Source organism: Pocillopora damicornis, chromosome 11 (genome assembly GCF_964200805.1).
Source record: "Pocillopora damicornis chromosome 11, jaPocDami1.2, whole genome shotgun sequence".
NCBI classification, from domain to species: Eukaryota; Metazoa; Cnidaria; class Anthozoa; order Scleractinia; family Pocilloporidae; genus Pocillopora; species Pocillopora damicornis.
The window spans coordinates 7,613,229-7,633,635 of record NC_142680.1 but is presented as its reverse complement, the minus strand read 5'-3'; the positions used below and the strand labels follow the sequence as shown (position 1 = coordinate 7,633,635).

Sequence of the window (20,407 nt, the reverse complement as noted above, 5' to 3'; positions counted from 1 at the left end):
TGCTCACCAATATAATATTGTTTTTCGTTTTGCCGCAGCTGGACTAAGAGAAATGTTGAAATTTCATTCATAATAACTGACGCCACACGCATCAAAGGCAATGCCAAAACAGCTGTCCAAAGTTGCTAATAAAACAACAATAGGGGACCTTTGGCAAACTATGACAGCGACGGCAACGAGGACTTGGCAAAACAAAAGATCTAATGAACAGAACAATAGCTCAGCACGTGAGTCTTAAAACTGTGAACACTAACCGTCCTTTGCACAACGACAACGTGAAATCAACAGAATTTGCGCGGTCCGATAAAGAAAACCCCGAAGGCAGATTATTTAACTTAACTGGTTTCCATTTGGAACTCAACGCCGCTCTCATACGTTATGCTGAGGTTAACTTGTGGCGCCATAAGAGATGGTAAGCACATCCAGTCATTCGAGAAATTCCAACTGAAAATATGTATTCATTTTTAATCGACGTTTTCCTTGGCGCTGCCGTCCTAACTGCTAAAGATCCCTGATCTGAACAATCACGCGAGCGTGTGAGCGGGTTAAGACAAACTGTCAACCCGCTAAAATCTTCAGTTTAGTCTGCAAAATGCGCCACAATTCCTGGCAGAGTCATACTAATGGATAGGCCTTAGTATTTTGGTTAACTTGGAGTCAAGAAAGATAAGAACAAAGCTTTTGCGTAAACTCAATTTATTTTCTGTGTCATAATTATGACTAGCATCTGCGGTAACCTCCAAAACAAATCCATATTTGGCCTCTATTTTTAATCTGTGAAAGTCTTTTTTTTTTTTTTTTAATCAATTAGAGCAAAGATCTCACGCACCTTTTACTAATGTTTAATCAATTATTTTAGCTGGTCAGTTTGTCGAGGAGACATATTACCATGTAGACAAGTCTTTGAATCTAACGGTGGCTATAAGTTTGTCGTGAGTGCTCTGTCTTTGAGGTAAGTAACCAAAACTGCTCGAATAGTGGCGATACATTGAAGAAATCAAAGGATTGGGAAAAAAATCAGCGTAGCTTAAACTCGTCTCCAAGACTTACCACATAATTCAGCGAATTTTTTTTCCTTACAAAAATATGGGAGATGAGAGAGGACCAAAAAAATTAATTACCAAAGGAGTAGTTCCAACAAACTCTATAAATGTTAGGGTTAACATCAAGACTGTTTTTTTTCTTCTTTTTTCCTTTATTTATTGCTTTATTTCTTTTCTCTTTTTCTTTCGCTTTTTTTGGTTCTGCTAAGTAACGAAAATATGCGAGTTTCTAGAATGTAAGATTCAGTACAAGCCAAGGGGCTATAATTACTAACTGAATGCATTGACAACTCGTGATAAATTATGGTTATGATTTCTTTCCATTTGTTGTGTCTCTTTCGAGAAATTTAAATGCATCGAATTTCAATTTATACGCTAAAAGGGTAGTTTGCAACTTTTTATCAATTATCTAGATACCGGCTTTTATGTGGTTTAATTGCGACCCTCAAAATCTCAAACTGATACCACTTTGAGAGTGTTTTGTGCAATCCCAGCTGTGGTCGCTAGACGGAAGCGACTCCATTTTTTTTTCCTGGAGGGGGGGGGGGGAATGGAGCTAGAGGGTGGTGTAAACTAGATTTATCATTTATTTTCCATCGGAAGGTTATAAGAAACGGCATGGGAAAGTAGGACTTCTAGTCTCCAAGAAGACATTAAATTCCAATGTAAACATTCTTATCATGATCACGATTGTAATTCATGGGCAGGCGTCATTCACAACCCTCCTGAGGATGTTACGCGACTGGTTCAAGTTTATGTTTTCCATTCCTCGTCACGAGCCAATGAGTAAAACGGAAAAGTTCGTTCAGTGGTCATCTTTATTAGTCTACTGCTTAGGCGGCCTCACATTTCTGGCAGTGCCCAAGCTCTATGGCATCATATTGAACGTAGAATACACCTGTCGTTCTGAAGGTTACGTACGCCTGGTCGGCCTTGGAGTTGTAGAAATTGGATTTCTTTTCATAATCTTGGCACGTTCCACTGTAAGAATACATCGCTATGGAACCATTTTGGCTTCTGTTGTTAGCCGTCTCGTTTGGGTGCCAGCGACGGGGCTCATGTTCATCCTCAGAAATATGGTCCCTTTCACGTTCGCGTTAGTCTTCATGGGCTTGGATGTGTTGCTTTCCCTGAGCACCCTGTTTATATGGTGCCGGGAGAGGGATGGTTCCTCACTGGGAGACTTCTTAAAAGAGCTCCTGGCTCCATTTCGAGAATGTCATGGGGTGAAAGTAGGAGGAACCATTACAGCCGTGTTTTTTGTGGGCCTCATTCAAACAATCTTTTGGTACGTGTTAGCGGTGAGACCCGATTTTGCTCATAAAATGTTTGTTCTCGATGATTTGGATGGGCTCGCTGATGGCTATCTAGCAGCGTTCCTTTATCTGATTTCCATTCATGGCCTGTACCACGTCCTTTGCGCCAATAATTTGAATCATCCCTTCGCTCTAGCCTCAGTTAGCTATCGAGTTCTTTTGGATACTCCAGTCTCTCTTGTCTTGCTTCTTGTGGATCAGATGGAAAGAAATCTCTTTCTCACGATTATGAGCTTCAACATATTCATCTCCATCATCTTTTTGGCGTTTCTGTCACGTGAAAGACTTATCATTACAAACAACAGAGAAGACCCACCCGATGTGCAAGCTCCCACCGTTAAGGAAGACAATTGAACTACCATGACTACTTAGTATGATAAAGGGGGTAAGTTTCTAAAGAAACTGTGGTGCTGTGTCGATGAGAGTATAACAGGGTAATTAAATATTATCAACTGGGTTGATAACGTAAGTTGGCCACCAAAAAGAGTTTCAAAGCTGACGTTCGAGCGTTAGCCTTTCGAAACGTCAACTGTTAAACTCTTTACGGTGGCCAATTTACGTTATCAATTCAGTTGATTATACTGAAATTAGGTAGTATGATAACTCAGTAACTCGAACTTTCGGTCTTTCCTCTCGAATCATTTCATGTATAAATCTACCCTTGACGACTCAAACCGTTTTTGTCAATTTAAGTAAAATCGAAGAAAAAGTATTTCTAGTCATAAGCAAAAACCTGAAGCAAAACATGAAAACTATGTAAGCGGGCAGTGATTTTCAATAACTTGTGGGGGAGGAGAGAGATCGTAGGATTTTAATTGGGAACAAAGGGGGAACAGTCGTCTCCAATTAAACTAAGTTTAAAAGAGAGTAACAACTAATTGACTGCTTATGAGGTTGGATCACTAGAATACTACAGAGTCTTGTGGGGGATCTGGTAACTTTTATTGTGACACAACCAAAGTCCTCTGACGCCCCTCCATCCCACCCCCCCCCCCCCCCCCCGTGGCTAAAAAAAGACTGGTCCCTAAATCACTAAGAAGCGAGCGACAACAATTAATTCCATATAGTTTAGTTTACATATTTATTACAAGAACTGATCAAATTACAAGTTTTATTACATGCTGCGATTAAAAAAAATGCTTTATATTTAAAACTGTGTTCAGGTGGAACTCATTTATTGAATAAAAACCACGTTTGGTTTAGTTCCAGTGACCTCCATCTTAGCACGCCAAAGAAGCAACTGAATTACAACATAAACTACTGCAGGTCTTGAGTAATTTGACTGCATTTAGCTTCAGTTTGACGAGAGAGGAGCCTGTATAAGATAAAAGATGATATTTATGGCTCAACTGAACTCTAAAAACGAGAGAATATGAGAGGTGTCTACTTCAACCTCGATGTCAACTTGAAGGTACACTCTTGACATGATTGGCTCATTAGTCAGATCACTAATGTCGCTCGTGCATACAAAAAAATATAATATAAAATTCGAAAAAAAAAACACATACCGAGGAGGGAAAGAAAGGAAAATTGCAGCAGAAAGTAAAGACACCTTCCGCGCCACTCGATAGCGACCTCCATATTTAGGATATATGACTTTCGCTAAAGAGACTTGACACTTTTGGTTAAAATTTCTTATCCGCCCCCTCCTGACTCGGACGACGGTCAGGTGTCCGTGAGTGGGGAATGTTGAAGCTTCGAATTGACTGGCGCATGATACTTACAAGTTTTGTGTTATTTCTCCTTCGTTTCGCAAAAGCTGCTTTCTCTATTGGGTCACTTGGCTCTTCAGCCTCAGTCAACGCCTTGAGTTGCACCTCCCACTCAAGAAAGTGCCCATCTTCACTTCCTTGCTCAGTTTTATGCTGTCTCAGAGAACTGGTTCTTCTACTCCTTTTTCTGCCCCCTGTTATAATCTCATCGTCTACGATTGAGTCTCTTTGAATTGTCTCATAAAAAGAGCTTACACTGCCTCCCCATACACGATAGGGCTTGTACTCAACTGTAGTAATACCAGTTCTGGTGCGAATGGGAGGTAAAACTTTAACTTCTTTAATAGCAGGAATGCTTGGTTCTTCGGTCTCTACGCATGCGGACGGCTTTGCATCCATATGGTTTTTCTCTTTGCTTCCGAAGTCATTTTTTTCCTTCTCACAAGACTCACTGTCATCGTGATTCCCTTTTCTGTTTCTTTTCTTAACTGAGGTCAAACAGGGCTGCACTCGGGAAAGAACCTCATCTTGATAACGCGAGCAAGTGCTTTTAAAACGAGAGCAAGTAACTCCCATGTTGAGTAGGAGAAACTTGAAAACCATTGCATCGTAAACAAACACGTCAAACAAACGAATGAGGTCATGGAAATGATCTCTAGCCATTTTGACGTCACCATTCTGGATTGAAAACTTAGCTTCTCTTGTTCCGCCATTTTTTTTTTTTAACTTGACTTGCTCCGTTTAAGTCGCATTACCGAGATGGGTTGGTCAGCTATGGGTGTAATTAACGAAAACCATTCAATGAAAGTAAGCAGAGGATTTCCTTATATTTAGGCATATTTTATGTTTTAAGCATATGTCATCACTACGTTTCAACAGCTCGCTAAAAGAATATGGGCATTTGGAGTCGAATCTCGGAACTCAGTTTAATTTGGAGTCAGACAGTAAGAGGAATTTATTATTACTCGCTAAATGTGTAAATACGAATCCTTCCCAAAGATTGGTAAAAAGTCTCCGGCCGTAGATAATTTCGCAATTTACCTCTGCGCGCGCAGCTTCGGGTTGTTCGTACGCCTGCGTGATTTGTGCACGATCTCGAGTCGGTCCAAGCAGTATTTGAGCAAAATATTTCGGTTTTCATATCAAGCACGAAAAAGTCAACGATTTCACAAAAAAAAATTCAATGTGTGTGATTTTCTTGAATTTTCATCAACCCTTTGACACATAACCTGTCACCGTTTTGCAGGACCAATGTGATTCTTATCTAACATCTTTTCGGAAAATTGGCTAAAATGACGGTCTGCATTACGTGATCCACATTTCTACACACGTAGGGTGAATGCGGCGATCTACATATTACCTCACCCGAACACCATCAACAGGGACAGTGGAATAGAAATCCCAGATGCTCGGTTGTCGACGATCAAGAAACACAACAGCAGTAGAGCCGTGCGCAGAGGGAACCTAATTCGGGGATGTACCAATCACTGCTGCGGAATTCCAGCCAATCACAGCTAAGCATGAGAGTACATATGTAACGCGCCCTCAGTCACCTTTATGAAATTACAGTGTTCATCTTATTTAAATTAAGTGAAATGTAACCAAGATTCTGATAATTCTAACCTATTCCTAGAAATATAATCGAGTCCCTAAAAATATACACCGTAAAGAGGGAAGATGACCATTCTTTCTGAAGTCATCTAAATATTATTTGTTAATCGAGACGGCAAGTCAGTTGGGGTAATTTTAATTTTAAATTAATTAAACTCAATTTAATTAAAATTGACGAAAGCATTCTGGGGATTTTTTTTTTCGCTCTGTGATTGTTTCAGAAAACTCGCACCACTTTCTTGACCAATTCGATGCAAAACTAACACCAAGCACGAATTGGTCGCCCATGTTTTCATGCGTTCTAAGCGGTTTTCTTGGTTGTTATTTCTTACAAAGTAAAATTTAACCGCAAACCATATTTACAACGAGCGTAGTACTTCAGTGGTTTTACAGACGAACGTAATGTCATCGCCGTGAGGTGATGTCTTTCAGCAAGTTACAGGGAAGATAAACCTTTTACGTTAGCGAAATTCGTTCTTGTTTTGACCGGTTCAGCCTCTGGAAACAAGGATTGAGAACTTGCCGACCCAATCTCAATAGTATGGCTTTCCTTGGGAAACAGGAAGCACAAATTCCATCTTGGAAACCTCAACAAGCGTTCGTTCCTTCACGTTGTCCCTTTTCTGGTTGCTTGGTACACTTCATCCATCAATTCTCTCACGGCAAAAGTGTAAAAATGTTTGTTCACCCGTTTAACGTTTTCTAATTCCTCTTCAAGTTCCCGTCGCGAAAGTTGTCTCTTTCCTGTTGTTGCAGTTCCTTGCCCTTCAAACTCTGCGACCTGCAGGAGTAGAAAAACTGGAATTAGCATCATCTTCGGATTTATTCGAGCAATTATCGATTGAGTGTCTGTTATGAATGTAACAGGACAAGAAGGTGAAGTAGGAAACGTCGTACCTCGGCAAGCAGAGGTAGCGCAACACTGTCCCCAAATCTTTCCCTTTTTTCCGAACTACTTTCCTGTTTGAAAATCAAAATAAAAATATTAAGTTCAAAGTCTCATAGCTAACGTAAAGAAATGCATCTAAATCACTGGGTATAATTTACAATCCAGGTCTCAAGTCCATACCTCGCTTATTTTTCCCTTCAGCGTCATAAGAATAGCGTCAGGGTTGGATTCTACATCACTCGTTCCCGCGGGACCGGCCACGTGTTTTTCACGTGATCGATTCGGTACATGCACGTGCCGTTTTAGAGGCTGGATTGGAGCAAGGGATGATTTTGGAGATGGGTTTTCCAGGTGTAAAGATTTTGGAATTATCTGAGAGTTGGTCACTGCACCTGTTCACAAAGAATCAAGTATATCAACGTGAAAAATTTAACCCTTTAAATCCTAAAATCTGATTGTTAATTCTCCCCTCTAGCTGCTACACATTGTCTTGTAAATCACCCACGAGAATTTGGTGTCAGATCAAGATAGCAACTTCTAGCTGATAAGTATGAGTATTCTCATTACCTGTCTGCTGGATAATGAATGAATATTGTAGGGAGAAGCTACATGTTAATCACTTCTGAGAGTGAAATGGTTAAGCTTACCTTTGTGGTTGACAACTCTGAGACACTGCCTACTAGGAACATGCCAAACACGAGCAGTCTGGTCTTGAGAGCCAGACAATAACAGAGTTCCATCCATAGAAACTGCTAAACTGTTGACTTGCTTACTAAATAGAGATAAATAGAATAGTCACTCACACAAAGTTTTCGACATTTTGAACCTAACACTGTGCAGGAGGTGTGTCACATATGAACCTGGTCTGGGAATGGCCAGGGTCACTGTAGAGTCTCTGTGGCTCAGTGGTAGAGAAAAAGAGTGAAAAATCTGAAGATTTGTGGTTCCTTTCCTAGTGGAAACTCATATCACTTTTCTTTGACCCATGCTTGTAACAAGACAAAAAACACTTTTCTGAACAACAGTCATTAAAAACATATTCCTTTACAAGAAAGATGAGCCATCTAAAAATTGCCTTGCTCTCCAACATATTGATTCATAGCTCAGTTAGTCCACCTTCCAGCATATTGGGCTTGAGATTAAGAGATTAAAGGTCAAGTTTGGCTAAAATCGTCCATTCAAGTTCTGAGAACCTGGAAAATATTAACCCTTTAAAACCAATGAGTGACCAAGACAGAATTTCTCCTTACAATATTAATGCAATATCAAGCAGAGAAGTGATGAGGATAAAGAAAAATATCAATTAGGGGATGATCAGTTAATCCAATACCAAAATCTCTGGACTAGCATCTTAAGAATTGAATGGCAGATGGTAAGGAGAATTACTTAGAAGATCTTTGGAGTACACAGGTTAAAATAATTATTGGATCATCAGATGCTTGAGAATATTACCTATGACCATTGAAGATGAGGGCTTCTTCTTTCTCCAAGTGAATGTTATCCTTCATCCCCTGTATTTCAAGATGGAAAAATATTAAGTGGTACTGAACAAATGGCATGAAAAATAAAATCAGCTCATAACCTTGATGCTGTAATTAAAAGCTGATAGGGGCCAGGAAACCCTCAGCTGTCGGACCATTCTGTTCCAGCATCAGCAAAATCATGAAGGTTGTTCGATGCATGACTCGCAGTTTTTAGTTTATAAAAAGGAAAGTAAGGCTACTCTGGAAAATTACTTTATGCTTACCCTTCTAAAAAGCTCTACTAGGTAAATGTTGCCATCTGTTCCTCCTGCAAAGCAGTTCTGTTCCGCAGCATCCATTGTCACAGCTGCTACTCCAACATCAAACACAAATGAACATAAAAGTTCACCAGAACTCAGGCTGTACAACTATGAAAAAAAAAAATGGGACAAGTGTGGAAGACTTCATGGCCAATAGTCATGGAAGATGGGCTCTGGATAAGGAGGTCTGGGTTTAAGGCTTTACACCCTAATGTCAGTATGCATATTCTCCATACAGTTCTCTAAACATTTCCTGTGATATTGACGAGGAGAATTTGTTTAATGATCCAGAATTTTTTAAGTTTTCTATCATTTCCATTTTTCTCATGACACTGCACAGCCTTAATACCTGCATGTTTTTTTTTGCTAGTCTTAACCTCTAGCTTCAACACTCCTTGCAAAGAAACTGTGACAAGCTCAAGTAAATGCACCATGTAGCTAGTCTCTTATCCAAACATTTTCCTTTTTTGTGGCAAATTGCAGTTATCTAGATCACACCACTTATATCCGTCACTCATCAATCTCAGTTAAAAATTTAAATTTTAGTTATAAACCAACACACCAGTGACATACATTCAACCAAGGCTGATAATACCATTGCTATCACTTACCTTACAAGTTTGATCAAGGGATGCAGTGATCACATGACCTCTCATGCCCCCACATCCACAATGGATATCAGTGACAGGAAGGGCATGATCAGACCATGTGTACCTTGGAGTTCGTATTTCATCTGAAGTTCCAACGCTGTTTGATGAACCAGACAAAATCCTGAAAAAGATCATAAAAATTCAACAAAATGTAAAAGTATTAATAATATTTCATTTTTAAATGTGAAGATGCCTGTGTCATATTCTTCAAAATTGCATTTTTCAGCCCTTTTCCCCAACCCTCCTGAAAAATGCATCTTGCAGGCTGCCATTAAAGATCTTTTTCAAGCAGCAAAAGAACTTTTTTTTTCTGTGGGGAATTTACTATTGAAATATTTGAAATTAAAGATATCTGAAATTGAAGACTTTTGTCAAGGTACATGTATGTGGGGCTTAATCAACTACCGGTACATTAAGTTATACAAAATTCTCTGAACTGAAATTATAAGCTATGTATTGAAGACAGTGTAGCAGATTTCCAAAAACATCTTGCAAGTGAAATGGTTAAGGTTCTGTAGGAAGAAGTTCTAGAGACTCTATATTTGAGAACAAAAGTTTCCAAGAGCTTACTTTGCCATTTTCCACACCATCACTAAATTATCATCACCAGATGACAAGAAATGAGATCCATCACCGGTGAATTTCAGACATGAGACTCGCTGGAAGTGTCTTGAAAGTAACCCAAGTAAATTGCCACTTGCAACCTTTGAAAGAAAAGAACTGAATAAAACCTTTCATGATAATCTCAGGGACACAGTAGCCAAATGGTAAGTGGGCTGAACTCCAAGACTTGGTCAGTTTGAGACCTGGCTACATCATTGTATCTTGTACTATGGAAAACACTTTACTCTCAAAGAGCATCTCTCCACCTAGGAGTAAAACATGTACTGAAAAATTGTCAGGGAAGCCAGCTTAAATAGTGGGGGTAACCTTGTGATGGACTGGCACCCCATCCAGGGGGGAGTGGTGAAACTTCTGATCGCTTCATGCTATGGATGAGCCGTGGCTTTATAAGCCACTAGGCTTGAGTACAGACTTTTTTATCATGTTTTGAGATTCTAAAGACTAACCTGTTTTCTAAAATGCTTTTAACTGTATGTTGATAATACAATAGTGTATACATCTTTAATCCAATAATTATAATTGTAGCTTAAGAACACTGTTAATGAACTAGTCATGAATTAAGTTCTTTTTTTTGTTACTTTTTTTAAAATTTCTTTTTCACACTGAATGACTCAAACATACCTGCCAAATATAAATTTTCTCACCACAAGCCACCACACAGTAGTTACCATCAGGAGAGCATGTTATGGCTGTCACTTTACCAGGGCAGATTAATTTTGTGAGAACTGACTCCTAATATAAAAGGAAATAAAAAAGGAGTGAATAGGAGTATGGGGAGGGGGGGGAAGGCACTTCAAGTAAAATTTGCAACTCATTACTGGGTTCTCAGCTGCAATAAACTGAGATCAGGAAGGAATAGTCAAACAAAATCTCAGAAACCAAACCAGAAACCAGGTAGGTTTAAATCTAGCTCTAAAATGCCTTAACCCTTAAACCCCTAACAGTGACCAGCATCTCACTTCTCATTACAAAACCACCCCTAAATCACACATTAAGATCATGAGAATATGGGAAATGATCACCAACAATAGCAGCTATTGATTGTTACACAAATTCTCCTTGTTAGCACCTTTGGAAATGTACAGAGAACAGTAATGAGAATATGCATGCTGGTGTTGGGGTGTAGAGGGTTAAGTCCGTGATAGCTAACATTCATTATGAATTCACAAATCACTGGAACCTTATTTGAAAAGCACCAGTTACATTTGAATTATACACACAAAAAAATTAAATTATCTATGCCTGTAATATAAAAACAACAAGGCAATGAATCCTTTCACGTATGGTAAAAATGCAACCACAATCTTCTGGAAATTTTTAAAACACCTCAAATTTTTTCCTTAAATTTAGCAACAAAGACACCAACCTTAGCCATGTTCCACGTGTGGATTATAGGTTTATTTGACTGTGATGCCATGATATAATCTTTACCGAGGAGTGAAACGCATCTCGCTTGGCAACTTCCTCCTTTGTAAGCTTTTAGTTGCATACCTGAGTTTAAATCCCATAAGGATACACAGAAGTTATCTCCAGATGATTCTGTTGTCAGTGCTACCTCGAAGTCCGCCATCTTGGATTTCTTCATTACGAGCCGACAGTCATAAAAAAATCAGCGGTGTCCTCAAACTCATGTCTTCTGTTAAGGAGAAATTAGGAGATTAAAAATAACAAGATGGCTTCCGTGGAGCTTTCACAAGTTTATGTGCCTGTAGCGAATTACTGTGTCCAGATGATGAACTCTCTTAACGAGTTCCGGAAACACAATATCTTGTGCGAAGTAGTGATTGTGGTCAATGGAAAACAATTTTTCGCTCATCGGAATGTTTTGGCGGCGAGTAGTCCCTATTTCCGGGAGATGTTTTCGAGTAACATGCGTGAGCATTTGGAAAACAAGCCAGTGATTCTGGAAAACATAACTGCAGAAATAATGGAAGAGTTGTTAAATTTTATCTACACCGGAAGCATCAAGATTACTCCCTTTAACGTCAAGGATTTTGTTTCCGCTTCAAATTATCTCTTGATGACGAACTTGAAGGAAACTTGTATATCATTTATGAAAGCCATGTTAAATCCCTCGAATTGCCTGGGTATCGAAGCAGCTGCATTTAAATTCAATTGTACTGCTCTACGAAGCACAGCTAGTCAATACGTTTACGATAATTTTGTGGCTGTCTCGCAAACGGATGAATTTAAGTTGCTCTCTGCGGACCGCTTAGCAGAATATCTCGGCAGTGATGACATTCGAGTCGAACGCGAAGAACAAGTATTCGAATGTCTGATGCAATGGATAAACCATGATATAGAAGTTCGTAGAGGCTTTTTTAAAATACTTTCACAACATGTTCGTTTTCCGCTCATGTCTCCCTATTACTTAGCGGATCATGTTGAAACTGAAGAGATCGTACTTTCATCTCCGGAATGCACATCGTTGATTTTAGAAGCAAAGAACTACCACATGCTTCCAGATCGCAGACACCTGATCAAAGGTTCTAGAACCAAACCTAGAAGATCTATGGGGGTAATTTCTGTTATATTTGCTGCCGGAGGAATTCAAGGATCGACAGTAATGAGGGACACTTTTGGGTTTTTCCCTGCAGCAAATAGATGGAGTCCTTTAGCGCACATGATCATCGCGCGATGTAGACACGGATTAGCAGTTACTGGAGACATGGTATATGCCGTGGGTGGTCAGTCACGAGAAGGTATGTGTGATGAAAAGAGTTTTAACGAGTACATGTAAGGGTTAGATGTCATATTTTCGTGTAGGTAATGAGGTCGGGTGAAAGTAAGAGAATAATGTTATTTGAACAGCGTGAAAAATATGTAAATTTATTTTTTTGCTGTTGTTGTTGTTGTTCATGTTGTTGGAGTTAATCCTGAGAAGGACCATTGGGGGAGAAGTCAATTGAGTTATTACTATTGTTGTTATTATTACTAATATCATTATTATTATTATAATATTTATTAGCATTAGTATCATTATTATTCATGGTTTTAGTAGAGGTTACAACCTGATTTTGTGCAATTTGGTGTAAACAAGAATGAGAAAGTTTTTCAAGAAGAACAAAATTGCCAGGCAAGTGCAATTTGTAGTCTTGAAAAATTTACAAGTGTTTATTTGTACCAAATTACATGAGAAATCAATCACAAGTTATTACTTATTAATGATTTGCACGATAAGAGCATCACAGAAAGTCAAACAGATGAAATTTTGACAGTGCAGTCCTGTCACAACTTTGCAAGGTTGGTCATTACTGTTTTAGAATTGAGATCAAGTTTACCCATGAAAACTTAAATTTTCAAAACTTTGTCCTTGGTCATATGATAAAATACATATTGACTAAGTTAGGTAGGGCTGGACAGGAAATTAATTGGCTCTCAATCGTGATACACAGCCTCATTGGGCCTGGTCTGTGTGTCATGACCTCAAGCCAAATATTCATGTCTAGCCCTCCCACTTAGTCAATAAGTACATATTATAGGCAGCAGTAGTCAGCACCAGTTACTAGTTTTTATTTAAACTCTTTGTATAGTATGAAGGTGTTATACAGCAATATTTTCTGCCTACAGGTGCTGCCCAGAGTTCTCTGAACTCAGTGGAAAGATATGATCCAAGAACAAACACATGGACAATGGTTGCACCCATGAATATGAGGCGCAGTCTGCTCAATGTTGCAGTACTTGACGGTGAGTATTATTTTTCTCTTATGCCTAGTTAACCCTTTACACCCTAACATCAGTATGCATATTCTCCACACTGTTCTTTATACATTTCCTAAGGTGCTGACAAGGAGAATTTGTTTGCCAATCAAAAGTTTCCTTCCCTGGTGACCACTTCCTTTCTTCTCATGACCTTAATGTGTGAATCAGGAGTGATATTGTAGGGAGAAATTAGATGCTAGTCACTCTAAGGGTTTAAAGGATTAAATACAAAGCAGCAGTACACAGGCATTCTTTCTATATTCACCCTTAACACCTTAACGTTAGTATGCATATTCTCTATACTATTTTCCATACATTCTTTAAGGTGTTGACTTGGAGAATTTGTTTAACAATCAAGAGCTTCCTTAGTTAGTTGGTGATCATTTCCTTTATCCTTGTGACCTTATTGTGTGATTCAAGGGTGACTTTGTAAGGAGAAATTAGATGCTGGTCAAAGAGGGGTTGGCTATCAGTTAGAGGACATACATAGGGTAGAGTGAAAACTGGATTATTTTCATCACTGCAACTTGTTGCATAAGTTCAAAGTTCAAACCAACTTACCTTGTTACCAAGGCTATTACTAGTGGAAGAGAAAAGGGAACAGTTGCCTAAAAAAATGCAACATTTTTTTTATTCCATCTTTTTGTGGAGTGTTAGACAGATAGTCTGAACTTTGTAAAAATTACCTTTGAACTTTTCAAATCCAATTCCATCATCTTTATTAAACAGCAAAAAGAGGTTTTGACCTATAAAGACAAGTGTACATTTGCATGTGGTCATAGTTTCACCTTTTATTTTTTTCTTCACATTAGGAAATATGTATGCTGTGGGTGGCTGTGATGAGAGTAACTTTCGACTCAACAGTGTGGAACGTTACCACCCAGCAACAAACACTTGGTCATTTACAGCACCCATGACCACTTGTCGCAGCAGTCCGTGTGTGTTGACATGCCGTGTACTGTATGTGATTGGTGGAGTAAGCTATGTTGGAATGTCACTTAACACTGGAGAGTATCTTGACCCCATGACAAACACATGGAGGGCAATTGCCCCCATGCATTACAAGCGAGCGAGCGCATCAGGAGCAGCAACAAATGGAAAGATCTACATCATTGGTAAGCCATGTTTACTTAGTGTCTAAGAGTGATGGGCATCTAATTTCTCCCAATAGTATTACCCCTGAATCAAACATTAGGTTATGAGAGTGACGGAAATGATCACAAACTCAAGAAGCTCTTGATTGTTAGACAAGTTCTCCCTGTAGGTACCACAGGAAATGTATAAAAATGGTGTGGAGAACTTGTATACTGATGTCAGGTTGTGAAGGGTTTGGATCAAATATTGTGAGATGTCATTTAAAAATTCAGTTCAACACAATTTCACATTAATTTTTTAAGGTGGCTGGGATGGTTCTGTTCACCTGAATAGTGGTGAGGTGTATGACCCTGATATAGACCAGTGGTCCTTGATTGAACCTGCTAGCACTGCCAGATGGGATGCTGGGATAGCTGTAGAGAGTGACAAAATCTTCATTGTTGGGGGATGTGACAGGAATGCACTTTGCACTTTGGAAACAGAGTGCTATGACCCTGAGAAAGACAAATGGAGTAAGGTGGCATCCCTGCCAGTTGCAACACATGGAATTAAGTGTTGTACCATCCAGCTTCCACATAAATTTGCATAGCTATCTCAGTATGTGCAGTCTGTCACTCAATCCTGTAACTTGTAAGATCTGATTAGTATTTTATTTCTCCTTCCTGGCAGCTGTATGCTTCCTGGTAAATTTTTTAAGGGAATTTGACATTGTATCAAGATGGTACTTTTGCGAACAAAAAGGTTAAAAACTACACAAGGCATGTACAGAAGTAGGTGTACATGAAGGATATGATATATTTCACTGAGGCAAATTGTTATCTCAGCAATGACAATGGTTGATTGGCCAGTAGAAAATGCATAACTATGTTGTATATTCAGGTGAGGGTAGGCAAGTGGTTGTTACGTGCTAAGGAAGGGGCCCCTCCACTTATCTCCTCCTTGCCCCCCTTTCTACTTTGGCCTCACAATTAGCTCTGTTCCCCCACAATTAAAAATGCACCTCTTCTGCTACAACATATGCACTTGTGTGAAAATTGAACAGTAATGACCTGAGACTTGGTTCTCAACCCTGATTGGATAGATTTGATACCATTAACCCTATGGAGTTTAAATGTTAGCTATGAATAACAGTTGTTTGTGGGACACAAGTTGTTCATACTCATTTTATTACGGGGTGTCCAATTTACTGAAAATTGATGTAGCATGTTGATTTGGAACACGTCTAATATTTGTAGCTCCATAGAAATGTTATTTACTAGAGATATTTGGAGTCTTTTGCAAACAGCATAATCAAAGGCATAGCCAGCCTATAGGCCATCAGGCCCAGGCTTTCATTTTTCTGTCTGCTTGCTTGACTTTGTAATTTGACTCTTTCAAATATTGAGACAAAAATGAAACTTTCTCAGGAACTGGCCTACAATGTACAAGTTAAAAAGCTGGCTACACCCTTTATAACTGTGTAGGGGAGAATGGTTTTAATTTTATTTCCATTAGAGAAGAAAAGAATTAAATATGCAGGTTGTTTTATGAAGGAAGCCCAAGTAAAAATTTAAGCATACTGAGCTTTTTCCAATGGTGAGCAGCAAATTTTAAGTGCTGACACATAAGAAATTAAGGCACCTCTACAGGATCCTTTTAATTTTGTCATTCCTCACTCATTTTTAAAACTTCCTTTCCCCCAAGCAGTTTACTTCAACGGAAAGGTTTGATAGATAAAACTCGATGTTGTATTTAGGGTGGGAAGCAGGGGTGGAAGGGGAAAAGGAATTCCACTTCAACCAGAAAAGGAAAAAAAAATGTGAGTTAACCCTTTAACTCCCATAAGTGACCAAGACAGAATTTCTCCTCACAATATCAATACAATATCAAGCAGACGAGTGATGAGAATAAAGACAAATATTAATTAGGGGATAATTGTACATCCAATACCAAATTCCCCATACTAATATCACAGAACTATATAGCAGACAGTAAGGAGAATTGCTAATGAGATCTTGGGAGTTAAAGGGTTGAGACTTTAAAACTCAATGTTGACCATAGAGTTCATAATTTCTGGAATAACATAATTTTAAAAAAAACCCATGGAATTTCACTGTTTGTTAAATTATACGTTTAACAATTGGTTCATACGTCAGCGTGCGTTCATCGAGATATGAAGCACGCGGGAAGTTTGGGGAGCACGAAAGATGCGTAAGAGTTGCTCGAGGCGTAGCTTCTAGCTTCTTGAGTGCTCTCTAAACTTCCTAAATGCTTCATATCTCGATGAAAGCACAGCTGACGTGTGAACCAATTGTTTTATAACATTTTCAACCGGATGGAAAATTTTTTTCTCGAGGGATCTGTTTGCTGACGTCATGAGCGTGCACAATAGGGATATGAAGCACGCTCGCGCAATTGAATTTGATCGGACAAATTTACCAGCTATGTTACAATATTCGATGATACCATTCAAAATTGATTTCTTTTAAAAGATACATGTACATTACTACGTATGTAACTATCTTGTATAGCTACTTTTTGATATTTTTCACGTCTCAGCGGATTGTTAATATTGTTCAAAGATATAAGTTAATTGGAGTTAAATTAAATGATGAGTTCAAGTGATAATCCAGTCAATATGAGAAATTGAAAAATGAGAGGGTTCCAAGTTCACCATTCGAAATTTAAATTACAATATGCCATCAAGTAAAGTCTGTACCCGAGCCTGTTGGCCCACCAGGCCGGAGGTAATCCTGGTTTCCACTTAGCATGTTTGGTGGATGGTTAGAAGAGGCCCGGTATTTGTAGTTTAGCCCCAAATTTATTGGTCTTCTCCCTCGAAACGATATACCTCGGAACGCATATTTTTACCATGCGTTTTCTTTTTTCTGAGTGAAATTAAAGAAGTGCGATAGTGTGTTCCACCAATTTTATTTTAGATGGCATAGTGTTTATTGTAAGCCTGGTGACCAGCCTAAAAAGTCATTCTAGCAGTTTTGTTTTTTCTTCTTTTTCGTTCTTCTTGAGGCAAAAAAATACGGCTTGGTTGACGACAAACAGGACTAATAGTACAGTTTCACCTGATGCAAACAACCGGAATGCCTCTACGGCGCCAAATGCATCGATGAAAAAGCCGCACAAGGCAGTTCCAATGCCGCAACCCACGCCGAGAAACAAAGAGTTAACCCCTCCTAAGAGATAAAGAAATACCATTAGTGTCGGTTCAAAAAATAAACTGTGTAGGGCCAAACCTTATTTATTAGTCAGCTAATTTGCATAAAAATATTTTTTGCGGCGCGAAGCCTGTCGGGGTAACAGAGGATTCTGGGATTTTTAGGGGGAACGAAGAGGGGATCAATCGTTGCCAACAAAGTTTAAAATTTGGCTTTCTTTTTCGCCGAACAAAGAGTGTAAAGACAAGGTCTTCATTTTTCTAACTGTGGGGCTTTAACTCATTCTCTTCTGAGCCCCTGTTACCCTTTCTGAACAAGACCTTGGGGACCTGGTACGTAACGAGGTTGAATCCTCTTTTGTTCTCACCTTGCACTGTGTCCATCAGATGATTGGGTGTTACTTCACCATAGTAACTGATCAGGCCTGTAAAACCAGTTACATAAGCGGTGTAGCCGATAGTCTCAAAGAGAAGCATGAGCCATGGGTTTTTCATGAGAGACATTCCCACAAACCAAATGAGGAACAGCATCATGGAGAACACAGTGATTCCAGAGTAACCAGTCTTCTTCACACACATGCCTGTTAAGCCCAGGAACACCACACTAACCGCAGAGCAAGTCATCCGAGAGAAACCAAACACCAGCGTGGCGATGGTAACGTCTAAGGTCTTGGTGTACCAGAACCCAAACGTTAGCACAACTCCATCAAAACAGCCAATCAAGAACGTCATGACGATGAAGACGCAATTTTGATATCGAGAGAAGAACTCAAATAAAGTCAAAGGCTTTCCGTTGCCATTTCCTTCAGTGTTGTCGCTGTGCTTGATCGTTTGATCTCCCAGCTGCGTTACAGATACTAACGAAGCCATAGCCATGACAGAAATGACAGCGAAGACAATAACAAAGTTGTCCTGATACTCGCCACAAATCACATAATGGTAATGAGTGACAAATACAGCTGTGATGGGAGCAGCAATCATGTGTCCAATTGGGCCCCAGAGACGAATCTTGCCAAAATCGCGGCTATTTTCCCCGAGGAAGTCCACAATTTCAGAATTAGCCAGACTAAATGCAGGAGAAGCGAGGAGTTCCCCAACGAATACAATAAACACAAATATGAGAAATATGGTGTTGATGTCTTGCGGGTTTTTTTCTAAGATAAGGACATGATCGCCAACCAGAGATGCTTGTCTTGAAGTGCGCCTCTTTATCGGTGGTAGAGAACGTCTTGAGGTAAATTGTTCCAGGATTTCAGGGGTTTTTTCTACCTCGCGGAAAAGCGATTGCATATCGTGGGTTCGGTTACGATGATTCGTATTCTCGTTCGCTTTACTCTCGACATGAGACTTGATCCACTCGTCGTTAGGATGGAAGGAATTTTTGCCCTCCTGTGGAGTGATTATGCGACGCTTGTTTTCCTCCAGGCTCTTTCCCGATTCCACCAAGCACTTATCGTGCGTTCTTCTTGGAATCAACGACACTAGTGGCGAAATAGCCGTGGATAGAATGCTCATCATCAGCAACGCACGGCGAATCTTCCACTTACTAGCCATTTTTCCAAAGATGACCCCGCCGAGGGAGTATGCCACGCCCCAAACGGCTCGTAAAATGCCAATCTGAGTCGGAGACAAGCCAAGCTGTTGCCAGTAGACTGGCATAAAGAACATTTTAAAGCTAAAGCATGTCTCGAAGAAGAAGTAAAACGAACTTAATGCAATCCTACTTCTGTGCTGCGAACAAAATTCCGAGATGCAATTTGGCTTTTTTCCGGGTTCTTGTGAAGGGGCACTTGACATTTTTCTTTCTCTCTTTGCTAAATGCCTGAGACAAAGTAAAAACAAACAAACAAGCAACTTAAACAATGCTTGTCAATTTTGAAGCAGATGGCCATTCTATGACTGAGCTGTAACTTGGGAAGGTCGATCAATAGTCATTTTCGTACATTTAGATTATCCAAAAGAGCTTTTTAAAAAAAACGTTTAGTTTGCGAAGTTTAGCTAAATGTATTACGTTTTCATTATTTTTGTTATGTTCGTATTAGTCGCAATTAAAGAATGGGGCGAGAGAATCTGCTATTGCTACAAGTGTCAATGTAGAGCACGGCTGTTCCAAGACAAAACTGAGGATCGTCGGTAACAGCAACAAACTGACTTATTTCCACGTAGTTGAGTTCTCGACTTTACAGCACTAAGCTTCTTCACAATTCTCTGTTTTTTTGATGAAACTATCGCTCTTATATACATAAAGTCCAAGGATCTAGAAACTTCTCTAAGGAGCTAAATTTAGTAGATTAACACGGTTTCAAAATCTGAATAATTACATAAGAGATAGAACGTTCCAGAATGTTCTTATACAAGAAGGTCATGTTGAAGTCGTAAATGTAATAACTGTCCTAAATGTAATAAAGTCCTAAATGTAATGACATTTGGTCCTAAATGTAATAAAGTCCTTAATATAATAACATTTAGTCCTAAATGTAATAAGCCTCCAATGCAATCGTTGAACTCCTTCAGTGCATTGTTGTTATGGCGGACATCCACATTGAGATGTTAGTGACAGCTGTTGCACCAAACACCGCTGATCAGTATACATGTTATATTACGGGCTCGCTGATATCAATCAGCGTCTTTTTACTTGCTAGACATAAGAAATATCAGCAGTCGAAGTATGGTCCATAAGGCGGTTTATTGATCGAGTTGAAGAAAATCATTTCCAGCCCAAAGTGGGCAAGTGCTTGGCTGGAAGCTCAATAGGATGGAATCGGTACGTAATCATTAAGACTTTTTGGAAAAGAAATTGACTTCAATTGATGATGAACTAGCATGCTATT

The 20,407-nt window shown here is 39.3% G+C and overlaps 5 protein-coding genes across 6 annotated transcripts in view; 2 read left to right on the top strand and 3 right to left on the bottom strand.

Annotated features, from left to right (window-relative positions):
• Positions 1–262: 262 nt before the first annotated feature.
• Positions 263–2,849, top strand: LOC149037269 (uncharacterized). Its single transcript, XM_089187556.1, has 3 exons — positions 263–412; positions 860–952; positions 1,751–2,849. The coding sequence occupies exon 3, from the start codon at positions 1,775–1,777 to the stop codon at positions 2,711–2,713; it is 939 nt and encodes a 312-aa protein (XP_089043682.1). The 5' UTR covers positions 263–412; positions 860–952; positions 1,751–1,774; the 3' UTR covers positions 2,714–2,849.
• Positions 2,850–3,423: 574 nt separating this feature from the next.
• LOC113673221 (uncharacterized) lies at positions 3,424–4,859 on the bottom strand. Its single transcript, XM_027189598.2, has 2 exons — positions 4,084–4,859; positions 3,424–3,674 (listed from the first exon to the last, which is right to left on the bottom strand). Exons 1-2 carry the CDS (start codon positions 4,732–4,734, stop codon positions 3,654–3,656), a joined length of 672 nt encoding a protein of 223 aa, XP_027045399.2. The 5' UTR covers positions 4,735–4,859; the 3' UTR covers positions 3,424–3,653.
• A 943-nt stretch (positions 4,860–5,802) lies between these two features.
• Positions 5,803–12,308, bottom strand: LOC113673219 (WD repeat-containing protein 18). Its single transcript, XM_027189597.2, has 10 exons — positions 10,995–12,308; positions 10,250–10,360; positions 9,575–9,708; positions 8,966–9,125; positions 8,319–8,462; positions 8,024–8,082; positions 7,219–7,343; positions 6,752–6,963; positions 6,580–6,642; positions 5,803–6,463 (listed from the first exon to the last, which is right to left on the bottom strand). The coding sequence occupies exons 1-10, from the start codon at positions 11,211–11,213 to the stop codon at positions 6,290–6,292; spliced, it is 1,401 nt and encodes a 466-aa protein (XP_027045398.2). The 5' UTR covers positions 11,214–12,308; the 3' UTR covers positions 5,803–6,289.
• LOC113673217 (kelch-like protein 20) lies at positions 11,272–15,956 on the top strand. Its single transcript, XM_027189595.2, has 4 exons — positions 11,272–12,330; positions 13,199–13,315; positions 14,143–14,445; positions 14,728–15,956. Exons 1-4 carry the CDS (start codon positions 11,301–11,303, stop codon positions 15,012–15,014), a joined length of 1,737 nt encoding a protein of 578 aa, XP_027045396.2. The 5' UTR covers positions 11,272–11,300; the 3' UTR covers positions 15,015–15,956.
• An 882-nt stretch (positions 15,957–16,838) lies between these two features.
• Positions 16,839–20,407, bottom strand: part of LOC149037268 (major facilitator superfamily domain-containing protein 6-like) — a 9,942-nt gene continuing 6,373 nt past the window's right edge. For both annotated transcript variants that reach the window (XM_089187553.1, XM_089187554.1), the window contains exons 2-3: positions 17,945–19,398; positions 16,839–17,595 (exon numbers count right to left, since the gene is read on the bottom strand). In XM_089187553.1, the coding sequence (XP_089043679.1) occupies positions 17,387–17,595; positions 17,945–19,373 (1,638 nt within the window). In that variant the 5' untranslated portion in view covers positions 19,374–19,398 and the 3' untranslated portion in view covers positions 16,839–17,386. The remainder of the gene's footprint in view (positions 17,596–17,944; positions 19,399–20,407) is intronic.

What these genes read in the sequence shown, in the direction of transcription:
- LOC113673217 (XM_027189595.2), top strand. Translation starts at nt 11,301, where the DNA reads ATGGCTTCCGTGGAGCTTTCACAAGTTTATGTGCCTGTAGCGAATTAC. An exon ending in GGGTGGTCAGTCACGAGAAG is followed by an intron (nt 12,331 to 13,198) that starts GTATGTGTGATG and finishes TTCTGCCTACAG; the next exon opens with GTGCTGCCCAGAGTTCTCTG. An exon ending in CAATGTTGCAGTACTTGACG is followed by an intron (nt 13,316 to 14,142) that starts GTGAGTATTATT and finishes TCTTCACATTAG; the next exon opens with GAAATATGTATGCTGTGGGT.
- LOC113673221 (XM_027189598.2), bottom strand. Translation starts at nt 4,734, where the DNA reads ATGGCTAGAGATCATTTCCATGACCTCATTCGTTTGTTTGACGTGTTT. An exon ending in GGAGAAATAACACAAAACTT is followed by an intron (nt 3,675 to 4,083) that starts GTAAGTATCATG and finishes TATCTTATACAG; the next exon opens with GCTCCTCTCTCGTCAAACTG.
- LOC149037269 (XM_089187556.1), top strand. Translation starts at nt 1,775, where the DNA reads ATGTTACGCGACTGGTTCAAGTTTATGTTTTCCATTCCTCGTCACGAG.
- LOC113673219 (XM_027189597.2), bottom strand. Translation starts at nt 11,213, where the DNA reads ATGAAGAAATCCAAGATGGCGGACTTCGAGGTAGCACTGACAACAGAA. An exon ending in CCCTTGATCAAACTTGTAAG is followed by an intron (nt 8,463 to 8,965) that starts GTAAGTGATAGC and finishes TTTTTTTCATAG; the next exon opens with TTGTACAGCCTGAGTTCTGG. An exon ending in CAGAGTTGTCAACCACAAAG is followed by an intron (nt 6,964 to 7,218) that starts GTAAGCTTAACC and finishes CTTTGTGAACAG; the next exon opens with GTGCAGTGACCAACTCTCAG.